Raw genomic sequence first — 13,289 nt, 5'->3', positions numbered from 1 at the left:
ATGTGTGCATAAACAAAACAAAGTGGAATCATGCCTGTTGCTATCCATATGCAGTTTTCATTCTTGCAGACCAGTCCTCTCCCACTGCTTTTCCACAAAGTTCTGGCATATTGTTGGAACAGAGCAAGGCCAAACACACATAAGTGAAAGCAGAAATGTCTCTTTAAAGATGACATTTTGAGACATTGTGAAACAGAGAAGCGTGAAAAATGGCTTAATAGATAATGTGTTACTGTCATCACTAGCAAACAGAAGTTCTTTGAGCACACCCTGAAACTAAGGGATTAGGTGGGAGGAAGACAAGGAGGAGAGACATTGCACTGAGTCCTCCTGACTTTAAAAGATGGCTTACCATTGGAGACAGTCCTATTGGAGGAAGAGAAACTGTGAAAACAGGTAACTGGAAACAAGATTGCTGTCCTTGATCTCATTAGTGTTTTGTTCATTGGCTACTGTCACAGCGCAATACACCAGCTGCAACTCTATTGACACATAAAACATGCCAAGAAGATTAGGAAGTAAATACTCTATTTGGAGGGGAGATGAAAGGTCAAACTTCACCCACTGCAAAACCAAATGTCAAAAAAAAAAAAAAAGAAAGGGAAAAAAAAAAAACTCAGAGATAACTAAGTACAGTTCTACGAACACATGGAATCTGCCAATTCACAAAAAGGAAATGAGGGAATTGCCCCCACAGCTGAGGTGAACAAGGTATAGTAGAACCATAGGGGAGTATTGGGACTGGGTCTGTTTTGAGTGACAGAGATACAGAAAGGCCAGCACTACTCAAGAGTGAAAATACAGAGGAAACATGGCATAAAATGCAGGAACTGTCTCTTCCTGTTGCTTATGCATCTGAAACAGGTAATATTCCACTCTGTGAGCCTCAAATTCAAGAATATATGAAATTCAGGGAAAATCTGGAAGTAACAACAGAAACGAATTACAGAAATGTATTTGAAGTTAAAAGAAAAAAAAAAAACAACCGCGAGCCATCCTAAGAAATAATTAAGGCCTGAAAAGCAACACGGACAGTTTTTTAAGGCCTATCACTTTACGTACTTATTTTTGGAGCAGGGTGGAAGGGAAGTCGGGAGGGATGAATCTGGCACAAATCATATGCTTAATAACCAGGGGTAATGAAGAGAAACTAAAAACAATTGAAAACAGCAGCTATATGTCAGTAAAGTTTTCAGAAGAGAGACTTGGAGTAAGGCCTGGGCTGGTGTCCTAAAGGGAAGGAGGAGTCATCTTACCAACTGGTACATTGAAAGTCAAGATTAGGGAAAAATTATACACAAAACAAAATTACTTGTAGGAGCAGTTCTGTTCTGGCACAAGAATGGATCAAATTACTTAATAAATTTAAAACAAAATAAACAAAAACCTTCTAATTCCCTCTAATGAATACTACATACACAATTAAAATAATTCTGCTGTTTATGTCAAATTATTTGGAGTGCTGTGTCCCAGATAATACATCAGCCATAGGTGACATTAAACAACTAACGCAAAAATTGAACTGCCAAGCTGCTCCATGGCTGCATTTTAAATATGTTCACAGAAATCAGAGGCTCTTGCTCTGCTATCTTCCTTTAATCATCCATATGCCCAATGATAATATCCACCCTCAATGCTGCTTTCATGACTTATTGGTGTTTATAACAAACTACCAGGGATGCCTAACCTTTGTAAGTAGAGAAGCAAAATATTCTCTCTCAGGGAACACTGAATTATCATTATGCAAGTCTTCTTTTCTGTCTTTTAGTTCAATAGAACTAGAAAGAGAGGATTCATTGTAAGTACAGACAGAAAGGTTTCTGCAGGCTCATGCCTGCAACCCTTCCCCATAGAAGCGGCTGCACCACGAGCCAGCAGCATGCCTTACACTCCCACTGTAGCCAGACACACCTATGCACATGCTGTGTGAAGCCATTCCGTGCCATCACCAAGCTCCAAGATGACCAGACCCTACACAGAGCTAGTATGTGTCAGTGAGTGATAACTATTATGTGGCTTAAATACTCACAGTAAAAAATTACATAATCTTATCAACGTAACTGCATTCTCTCTCTTTTGAGGTGTTGACAAATCTTTTGACATAAATTACAACTTTTCATTACTCGTAGTACTTATTCTTCTGCACATCTCCTAACTAGATATACTTAAAATCAATTCAAATTAAAGAGCTTTCAGTTCTTCCATAGTCCAAGTCTCATTTAACAGATGTGCTCGCCTGGGTTACCTAGAAACTGCCAGCATCTCCATTCAGGTGCAAGTCATTTGTACATTTCAACTACCTCCAGTGAAACAAAAAATTAGACAATTTCTATTTCTCAAACTGTCAACTCAGTTTTTTCACTTCTCCTCCCCCTGCCTGTTCTACTTCCCTTCTGCTCTCTGCTTTCTCCAACAGCTGCTCCATACACTTCTCCCCAGGAAAACATAGGTCCAATGCAACAAGTAGCTCTGATCTAGTGTTGACCCCTCAGTTTGACTGCCAGCTGTGGTGCCAAGAGAGGGTCCCCTGTTTTCTCCACTCCAGCACAGGACTTACATGTTACATTTTGCTGTGGAAGAATCCAGGAATCTCCTCATACTTAAAGAGTCAGAGGAGCTTTAAAAAGAAACTGGAAACCAACCAAAGGATGTAGCCTGCTGTCTATCAGTTCTTTGTGGACTACAAAGCAGTATTTTGTAGTCAAAATATTCTTGGAGTAACTGCTTTTAGTTGCAGTAATTTCCCAGACTATTTCATCTTCGGTTTCTCAAGTACATTCCCAGTGTTGTAGCATCTATATTATACGAAGCAGTGAGGAATGTAAGTTACTAAAATTCATTCACAGCAATCACGCCCTAATAACATTTTCTTTGTCCAGCAGCACAAGACCTAAATATGGTAACAAACTTGCTTTTAAATATTTAAAGTGGTGCTGAAAACAAAAAGCATCTGCTTTGAAAGGTATCCCACCCATCAAAGAATTAATCACAGAATTATCAAAGAATGAATTATCAAAGAATGAATATTTTCATCTGTAGTTGTGCATGGCGCTCTAAAAGTAAGCCCCCTCTGAAGCCAGTTGGCATCCCGGGAAAATGCAAGAACATATGGCAAGTGTCCCAGTGATGTTAATACCAACTGGATGCTAGAGTAAGCATGTGGGACTGGGGCCTTCACTCTGAGAACGGTGCTAGAGGGGCAAGGGAAATGTAAAATACAGTCAGCAAGAAAAAGAGATCTGACTTAGAATAAACCTCTTTTAAACCAGCGAGTTAAAAAGTTGCATCTCGGGACATCAGAGCACTGATAATCAGATCTGGCAAGGGTAACAGACAGCGCTCCTGAGCCCAGTTCATTTCACTCGATGCAGATTCGCCTGCTGGCAGAAAGAGTATGCTGATCTTCAAGAGAGGGGAAAAAGCACGCAAAACATACTACTTCCTCAAATATTCCGAATCAAAGCTTTACAACCAGCAAGCAAGCAAGAACCTTTAGGACCGGGCAGGCACAGCACGCACGCAAAACCAACTTACCAAAAAAGTATCCGCAAAATGTTCGCGACCAGCAACACCAGGCAGACGTAGGTGGAAAAGCCCTCGGCGTTCTGCGTCCGGCGGATGTCCCTGTACTGGGGAATGTAGGGCACCACGCCGCCGAACACCATGGCCCCCGCCGCACCCCACGACACCAGCTGCTGCATGGGGACCAGCAGCCACTCCAACCCACTCGCCTCCATGGCGGGGAGCGATGGGGTGGGAGTGGGGGGGGGAGAAGGGCTGCCCCGCGGGGGGCGGTCAGGCTGAGGGATCGCCTTCCGCTGCAAGTTCTCCCGGCGGAGGGAAGGGCGGCTTCAGCCACGCAGGGGCTCCCGGACGGGATGCGGCACCACGACTGCGCCCGCTCTGGCCGGGCCGGCACCTGGGGACAGGGACGGGGCGTCAGCCCGGCTCTGCCGCCGGCCACCAGCCAAACCTAAACCGCAACACCCCCCCCCCGCCCAGCCCCCCGCGACCCTCCCGCCCTCACACGGGGAAGGGAGGAACCCCGGCTCCGGCGGGCCCCCCCCCAGCCGCTGAGGAGACACAGACCTCCCGCCGCCGCTGAGGAGACAGACAGACAGACCTCCCGCCGCCGCTGAGGCGCGGGGAGAGCGCGGACACAGGCCGCCCCCCGGGTCGTTTCTCTGAGGGAACCTCCCTCACCCGCCCGCGGTTCCCCGCCGCGCCCCGCTCATCCGGAGCCACGCGAGTCTCGCCCGTCTCCCCGCCCGCCTCCCCACCTGCTCCCCGAGCTCCGGCCGCCGCCATTCCCCCTCCTCCGCCCGCCGCCGCCGCTCCGCAACTGGCGGGGCGGTGAGGAACGGGCCGGCGGCAGCGGCGGGCCCCGGGCGGGCCGTGACGCCACCGATGACCAACGGCGCCTCCGCCAATGAGCGACGGGGCCGCCCCGCCGGCGCCGCCGCTGGGTCTTAGCGCCCGGCCCCGCGGCGGCAGCCCACGCCGTGTCACCCCCTCCGCGTCAGTGTCACCGGGGAGGCTGCCCGCGGGTGGAACCGGCCCCGCCGCCGCTGCTGCTAACCTGGGGCATTACTGCCTGGCCGCCGCCCGGGCGCGCTTTGCCGGACACGTTCCGTCCTTGTTTGCGTGGGCTCCCGCCGCTCACGCAACAGGGGAGAAAACCGGATGGTTTTTCCCGCGACTGGGTGATGTACGGCTTCGTGACGCGGATCAGCAACTGTAAATGGGTTGCTGTGAGTCTTGAAAGGGGATGAAGTGAAACTGGAAAGAAATGTTCGCTTCGGGGCTTCTGCAGCCTTCTGTTTATTTCCCCCACGGCGGCACCTTACGCAGCTGCAGCCGTTCCTGCCACCTGGCGAGTTTTTCCCGCGTACACGCAGCCCGTGAACCTGCCCCGTTGCTGCAGAGGGTATTTTTCAAAGAGTATTTTTGGGGAACCTTCACACAAACGTCCAAAACACTCTCCTACGTAGATGAGGTGACCGGTGACAACATTGGGACTCGCCTTTCCCACAGGGAAGTTAGTAGCTCTGCTACTCGAACGAAGCTCTACTTCATTCCAGGGACCTGAAAGTTTCATTGTCGAAGCTAAAAATACACAGTGGAAATCTTTAATTCTGGTTTTTGGATGAGGAGCGTGAAGTTCTTGCTTTCAGAGCATCTGACTCATTCAGAGAGGGTATAACAATCAAATTATGTATAAACTGCATAATTTAAAACCTGTTCTATTATTTAATGGCTCATATTCCATATATCACTCGTGCATTGTTATAATCATGCAGTTATGCCAACTTCTTCCCAAACTTTTCTTGGGAGCCCTTGCCACACTATTTTTCCTTAAGCACAAAGGTCTTAGGCCTTAGGCTGAAACTAAGAATAGCCCAGATTAGAAAGTCAACTTTTGTTCATGTAAATACAAGTGTTTTGAGAAATTATCTGGACAAAATAGATATTTTGAAGTAAGGGTTACCTACATAGAAGAAGCTGCCCAGGCTGACAACAGTTCTCCAGGTTAGCTTCCAGCGTAATTCCAGGACACTTTTAAGTCTATGCGATAAAAAATTTCATACAATATTAAGATTCTAAAGGACTCAACTGGAAACAGACAACTGCCTTAACATAGGTTCTTTACCCTTACTTGAAACTGTAGGGGTAAAAATGCTGAATTACAGCATGTTGCTGTGAGAATGTAGTTCAGTTTTGGTTACTGAAAAATGTCCTAGTTGTTGGGGAGTTAATCCCCTGATGTAAGCTAAACTGACTAGTAATGCCAGGCACTGGGTAAGGGGAGGAATGACAGGGTGGCTTGAACTCCTCCGGCTGAGCAGCTGCACGAAAACTCGTGCCAGCACCAGGGAGGGACCGTTCAGGTCTCGGAATATTCTAAGCAGCCAAGGGCAACTTTCTTTGGCAGCGGTGCCAGCCGAAGGCGCTCGCTGACTCCAGCATAGCACACAGCCCAGAACGCAGAATATCCAACCACAACAGACCCAGCAGGACTCCAGCAGGAGAGTCCCCTGGAGAAAATTTATCTAAAACCTGGGTGATAACAGGTGATTGAAGAGAGTCTTGCCTCATCGAGGAAAAATTCCGCAACCTGCAGCTCTGAGTGCAGCCAGATGAGAACGCTCAGCCTTGTGAGGCTTTACATCAAACTAGTTTTCTTTGTCCGGTAGGTAGTAACTGAGAGGGAGCTCAGAAAGACCGCTTCCTTGGTGTAAAAGCAGAGCCTACCGTAGAAACAGCAGTACTGCTTCACTGCCAGACAGCAATCCTCTGTTTCTAAGTGAGGAGGTGCATTTATTTTTCCATATGGACTGGCAAAATTCCCCATTTAAAAACAAAAAATAATCTCCATTTGCTAGAACTGCATTACCCCTTCAGAAAACAGAAGCAGGTGGTATGTTTCACACCAGGTCTTTGAAGACTAATGTTAATCTTTTAATGACAACTGCTGTAAGAGAATTGAAATTGAGTATGTGAGCAGCTCTAGCCACCTAGTTACAAACTAGCTCCTAGCAGTTAACATGTTGGTGACAGCGTAGTCCCTAAACCTCCAACCGTAACGAGAACTTTGATTTATTCCAGATTAAAAAATCCGATAGATATTATACTTGTAAAGAAATGTTCCTATGGTATCTGTAGATACAGTTTAAGGAAGCTGAAAGTGGTGAACAGACATGGGATGTTTTCAAAGGGATTTTAACATTGGTAGAGGTCAAAAAAATTATTATATAAGGTCTTGTTTTGCAAACAGGTCCACTGAATTAGAAGAATAAGCAGAGGCTTGTTTCAAGAATTGGCTCCATGGAGTCATATTCCTAGCAGAAGGACACTAGGGCCCATAGGACACAGGAATCAACTGCCCAAGTCGGACCAGTTTCAAGACTGAAGCCTTAGCTCCTTCTTTGCAGTTTTTTATAGGAGGAAGGTGGCTGTTGATGCTTCACTTGTAGTTACTGCAGTAGCAAAACTAGCAGATTGTTGCAAGTCTTCAAACCAGTCTGTTGTTCTGTCAATTGATTTTGAAAGATGACTATTAAAATTATTTTGTATTCTACGTTAGAGAAATGCTGTTGCACTGAAGCAAGCCTAGGAAGTCCCTGCAAGACATAGGCTAAAGACTCAGTGCAGATAAGCTCTAGGTCACTCCTTGAACACATTGCACAATAAGTGTTGTCATAAGGATTACATGAATTCCTACGGTAGCCAAATTCCTTTCAATTATCACATTATATCTCATTCTACAACTATAGTCACGGCGAGATTAAAAAGAAATATCACTGTACTGTTCATAAAGCAAGTAAATGGGTCTTAAGTACCTTGAAATTGGCCATTCCTGCCCGGATGTATTATCACTAGATCAGCTGTCCTCTCCACTTTTGATTTTCTAAAGCAACCCCACTGCAACTGGTCGCAGTAGGTACCTCCTGGCCCCTTCAAACACTGGTGAGCCCTGGGTTTTGCCGCTGATGCACAGAATCAAGCAAGCATTAACAGGAGATAATGTTCTATTGCACATCTTCACCGCTTTTGCTTTCTCCTTCTGCACTGGTCTTTGTAAACAGAGCAGTGAGTATAAGCACGGGTGGAGGACCCGCCGGCGTGCCAAGGAACTCCCTCGCCACTTCCAAGGAGGACCTCTGACCAACGTGCCCAGCCCACGAGCCCACCTCCGGGCAGCAGCGGCATGCTCTGCACCGGGGAGCGGGAACCAGGACCCCTTCTCCAAACCGTTCCAGCTTTGAAACAACGGGCAAAGTTCAGGCGAGGGGAGAAATAAACAACAACATATCACACCGGCACGAAGTTGAACCGGGACCGCTTAACCCACAGCCTATTCTTCTGTCAAAGGGGTCCAGCTGACTGCGACCATTTCTTCCACACACGGTCTTCGTGTGCCATTGCCCGTGTCCCCTGGCCACAGGGTCACCTCAGCTGGCTGGTTGCAGCAGAGGAGCCCACAGGCAGCTCCTGCTCGGCACCAGCCGCTGCACTACCTGTGCATCCTTGCCTGCATCTAACAGTGCAGCCACAAGTTCTCACATCAACAACCTTTAGAAGTAGAGTTGTTTTCTCGTAAGAAAATATGCAATAACTCAAAGGACCAGAAACGAGGAACATCTCCACAGATGGGACCTGCACAGCATGCCGTGGGAGAATCCATACAGGCTCCGTCTAGTGCTGAACCATGGTGCCTAGCATCAGAAGGGACATAAGGTTTACTCACTATCTATATTCCTCTTTTTATTCTGTCTTACTAAATGGCTATTTTATGAAGCCATTTTTTGTTCAACCTTTCTTGCTGAGGTGCAGAAAGAGCCCTACACCATCTCCCTCTCTCCCACACTTCACCCCTCCCTGGGGCGGAATACTTACTAATTACAGGATCATTGCATTCACCAAGAAGCTGCTGATACTGGGGAGTGAGATGGGAAAGAGGGAGTGTGGTGGGTTGATGCCAGCCAGCAGCGAAGCCCCTACGCAGTCACTCATGCTCCCCCTCAGCAGGATGAGGGAGAGAATCAAAAGGGTGAAACCAAGAAAAAATAAACCCTCATGGGTTGAGATAATAAGTGAAGAAAAAGAATAAAAATAAGTGATGCGAAGGCAATCACTCACCACCTCCCACCAGCAGACCAATGCCCAGCCAGTCTCCAAGCAACAGCTACTTTGGAAGAAACTACCCCCTCCCAAACCCGTTTTTATTGCTGAGTGTGATGCTACACGGTCCAATATGTCCCTTTGGTCAGCTGGGGTCAGCTGTCCTGGCTGTTTCCCCTCTCACCCTCTTGCCCACCCCCAGCCTATTTTCAGATGGGGGCAGAGTGAGAAGCAGAGGCAGCTTTGATGCTGTGTAAGCACTGTTCAGCGATAGTGAAAACACTGGTGTGCTATCAGCACGGTTTTGGTCACAAATCAAACACAGCACTATACAGGCTGCTATGGAGAAAGTTAGCTCCATCCCAGCCAGACACAGCACAGGGAGTGAAATGCAACTGGGGAAATCCTTAAACTGTCTTTATCTCTGAAGAATGAGTGAAGGTGCAAGTGCAGCGTCTTAAGTCTCACCAGAACTATCCTTAGCCGCTTCTGACTCATTTTCTCTCCCTCTTGGTGAAGCTGTGGAGTGGCTTGGAAGCAGAGAGAGAAAAGAAAAATGACAGGGAAACTATAGCTTCGGCATGATTCAAAATACCACCATATGATCTGGAGTCAGTAGCATTACAAACTACTTTTTCTTTCTCTGTTCCAGGACAAGAACAAAGCGCTTCTGGTGGCATTTACACACTGTAGCACACTCCTGTTTTGCTTCTGTTGAGATAAGCTCAGCATCTGTGGTACACATAAGAATGTCTTCTACACATAAGGACAAACCAAAACAAATTTACGCTGCCCTTACCAGGAGCGGAGCTGGGGGGCAACCAAAATGCAACTTTATTGTGCGAGTAACAACGGAGTCCAAGACCATTGATAACCGAGACCAAGACAAGACAGCTACAAAAGTTGCAGTCTCATTTTTCTGAAACCCCAAGGAGCTGCAGTTATAGGTCCTTTTCAACTAACACAGCATTTATCCCAGAGAGAAGCTGAACGTCCTCACGTGTCCTCTGAGCCTCTCCGGCCAGCACCAAAAACGGGAGCAGCCTTGAGAGGAAGGGGGCTGACCCCAGTGTGACCGGACCTGACCCCAGTGTGATTCGAACACACAACCTTCTGATCTGGAGTCAGACGCGCTGCCGTTGCGCCATGAGGCCACGCCACTGCCCCCCCACGGAGGACCCAGTCCCCACAGCTCCTCAGCCCCGGGGACACTGGTGGCAGCCCACGCTGGCAGAGACCCTCGGCCGGTCCCTCTAGGTCCTTGTCACTTCAGACGCCTTTTACCAGGCACGCTCGGAACGTGCACCCGCAAGACTCCTGCTGCCGAACGCCGTGGGAAGCGCTCGCTGGAGTTCGGGGTGGGAAGGCGTCCTCTAGCAGCTCATCTCCACGGAAGACCTGTCCTACCCTCAGCACCCCCCTTCTGCCGCAAACATCTCGCAGAAGAAAGCAAGCGAAGCAGGCCAGGCCACTGTCAGTAAAGGTTTTGGTCTTAAAAGCATGTTTGCAAAGGATCTTTGTTTCGGAGAAGGAAGCGCAAGCTTTTTCTCCTGACAAAAATAGCCAAAGGATCAGATTTCCACACCCTTGGGTTTTGATATCACGCTCCTTGCTCACTGATTCAAACTTTGTTGTTAGAGCACATAGCGTTTATCCTATGGCTGACGTTGCCCAGTGTTATTCCCCATATTTGCCCAAATCCACCCATGTTTTCTGCAACCGTAGTAAGTGCTTTCCACTAATTCAAGGTGAATTTAAACTGCCTGTACCAGGAAAACACTCCAGTTGTCTTCTCTGGGATAAATTACCTCCAAAGCTGCAAGGAAGCATGAACACAGCTGCAGTCTGCTCACAGGAAACTTTAGCCATGGTTCTTTACAGCTTCTGGAAAAGCAAAATGTGCGTCTTCAAATGAACCATTCCCTCCTTCACCCAGCTTCCAGCCTCTTCAGCACAGGCTCTTTAATCAAATTTTGTAGAAAAATACTCTTCCCATCACACACCCCACCACATGCCACGTTTAATCTCTGTGTACAAAACACACGCTCTGCTCTGGACCACGAGGTACCTGGAAGAGAGCCACACAAGGCTGCGGGATCCGAACACGTGGGGTCGGATCACCGTCCTTGTGCCGCAGAGGCTGCCCCGTCTTGCCCTTACAGTGGAGGCTGGCAGAGCCTTGCCTGCTACACACTACGTTTTCTTCAAGAAAACTCTACTATGCATGTATGACACCCAACATAAGGAGCAAGGCTGCGGGGTGATTTCAATGCAGCCTCCAGATCCAACCAGGCATGCCACCAGGCCAGAGAAACAGACCCCGCTGTCTTTTCCAGTGGGGACAAACACCTCCAGCTCCCTCCTGCAGCCTTTCAGGAGAGAACTACTCGATGAATGCTCCTCCACCTTCATGGCCCAAAGACCGTAGGAACAAGGCTGGAGCAGAAAGCAGCATGGGAGGTAGCATCTCTTACCAGCCATGCCCAGGAAACATAGCTAGAGATTTCTGGATTGCCACATAATAATTCAGTCAACAGCAGCTAGACGGGTGATTTCACACAGCCACAAATTACACACAACCCTTTGCAGAGCTAAAGGATGCCACCACGCCAGCTTCTGTAGTCAAACTATCTGCAGCGGCTTTTCTGCTGCTCCTACATTTATCCCCCAATGCAGAACACTTACAGGGAAAACTATCCCATTTTCTGTTACAGCTACTTAGCAATACATGATGTCCATAATACACACAAGGAACTTCTGATAAAGAATATTCTTAAGGCTGTCAGTTTGCTTTCTGGAGAAACTTGCAGAAAGGGGCTGACTGAACAAGTTTCACAATAAGGGGATTTGTGAGCAGCAGTCCCAAGCAGCAACACTTTGACTGAAGGCAGAGCACCTCCATCAGGGATCGGGTTTCCCGACGGCTGGAATTACCCTCTTCTCTTCAAAGACACAGAGCCTGAAATTCGAACCATGCACAAACACCCAAGCTTTTAGTATTCACCTCAAATGACTTGTCTTTCAAAGAAGCACTACAGTTGTCAGACACCATTGACCCCAATGCCTTTTCCCCATGCCTGAAGCATTTGCATTTCACTCACCACATCTTTCCATGCTTTTAAATAACAGCAACTTGTTACTTCCACTGATGTTACCAGATGAAAGGAAAGTGATGTCTTCACCAGTAAGTATTCCAGCGGAACAAGCTTTCAGTGAACTACACTGTGCTGAGTCAAGAGGAACAGGTAAATGTTAATAGTTTGCTTGCAAGAACCATTCAGCACCATTTAGGATTTCAGCATACAAAAGCTGATGACCTAGCAAAGCCAGACGCTTTCTCTGCACATTGTGTCCCTCTGAACAACGATTGCAAAGTGACACAAGAGAAAATTCCTAAGAGAGAGGGAAAGACTAAGCACAGCATGACTCAAAGACCCAACCCTACAATTTGGTAGCAGAAATACCATGACTGTGGTGCAAGAACTAGCTTGTACCTAGCCCTTTTTCTCTTCAGAGAAAACTTTACAATTGACCATGCCTCTGCCAGCAAGGGGAGAAAAAAACCCAAAACCCCAAAATTTGCAGTGTGATTTGCATCCTGCCTTCTGATCTACAGCCAGACAAGCTGCCATGGTGGCCCAGGAATACTTGCCTTCTTGTCTCCTTCCAGGACTAAATTTCCTGTTTTCTTTCTTACCACACATGTAATATTAGGCTTTTTTTTGAGACACCCTCTCTCTGTCCTCACCTCCATTCTAAAACAGCGTGAGCCAGACAGGCTTGGAGTATGTGACCGGAGTATTCCTGACCCCTGGTATATAAAATCTCATTTGTCAGCAGAGAGGAGAGGGAAGGGGCTTTAAGTAACATCCAAACAACAAGAGTAATGCATTTCTACAAAACAATTCCTTTATCGCTCCACACCACAGGCTCTTACAGCACGGCGTCATATAGTAGTGGCATTGAACTGGGAGCTTAGGACTATAAATGCTTAAACATACTTTTATTTCCTATCCTACTACCCTGATTTCTCCTTCCAACATTGGAGGGACTGGAATTTCCCTAGGAAAGAGCAAGAGAAATAGGCTTTGGATACCATTTGAGCATAAAAGCACAATGGGAAGAGTTCACAGCACAGAACTGCAATTCTGAAATAGGATGGAAGCAGATGGCTCCCCAGCCTCCAGGTCGCCCTGGTTTTTATTTTTACTTCACGTGATTTATACCAAGAGGCCATATTTAAATTGAAAGTGACTAAAGTCTAAGCTTTTAACTGAATGGAAGTAGCATAGAGCATATTTGGCATGGAAAAGGAATTTCTATTGTCAAATCTTCTCTTTTGTTCCTTTCTCTAACCCCCTCAAGATCTGTTTTTGTATTCATTGCCAACAGGAACTTCTTGGTACCCTTTTAGTAAATGAAGTATTCTTTACTTACTGCAGTAAATACTGTTATGAGCACTGGTAGCACTGGTTGTTTACTGGTTCTCAGCTAAACCTCTGCTTTTGAAACCACCAAAAAAAAAGAAAAAAAAAATTTGCCTGGCTTCCCTTAGTCCATGGACACATGCCTAACATGGATTACTGCTTTTAAAATATGGCTTATCTTACATTCCCAGGTTTCAGACCCTAGAAATGTATGTAACAGCTCAACTCTGAAAAACTGAG

General features: G+C 47.0%; 1 protein-coding gene and 1 non-coding gene across 3 annotated transcripts in view; both read right to left on the bottom strand.

Annotated features, from left to right (window-relative positions):
* Positions 1-4,387, bottom strand: part of SLC66A2 (solute carrier family 66 member 2) — a 69,098-nt gene extending 64,711 nt beyond the window's left edge. For both annotated transcript variants that reach the window (XM_075052199.1, XM_075052200.1), the window contains exons 1-2: positions 4,281-4,387; positions 3,535-3,919 (exon numbers count right to left, since the gene is read on the bottom strand). In XM_075052199.1, coding sequence (XP_074908300.1) covers positions 3,535-3,737 — 203 coding nt within the window. In that variant the 5' untranslated portion in view covers positions 3,738-3,919; positions 4,281-4,387. The remainder of the gene's footprint in view (positions 1-3,534; positions 3,920-4,280) is intronic.
* A 5,317-nt stretch (positions 4,388-9,704) lies between these two features.
* Positions 9,705-9,776, bottom strand: TRNAW-CCA (transfer RNA tryptophan (anticodon CCA)). The gene has a single exon. It is a non-coding gene; the product is annotated as a tRNA-Trp (tRNA).
* Positions 9,777-13,289: the final 3,513 nt, after the last annotated feature.

This window comes from Buteo buteo, chromosome 20 (genome assembly GCF_964188355.1).
Source record: "Buteo buteo chromosome 20, bButBut1.hap1.1, whole genome shotgun sequence".
Lineage (NCBI taxonomy): Eukaryota > Metazoa > Chordata > Aves > Accipitriformes > Accipitridae > Buteo > Buteo buteo.
This window is presented reverse-complemented; position numbering and strand designations above follow the sequence as displayed.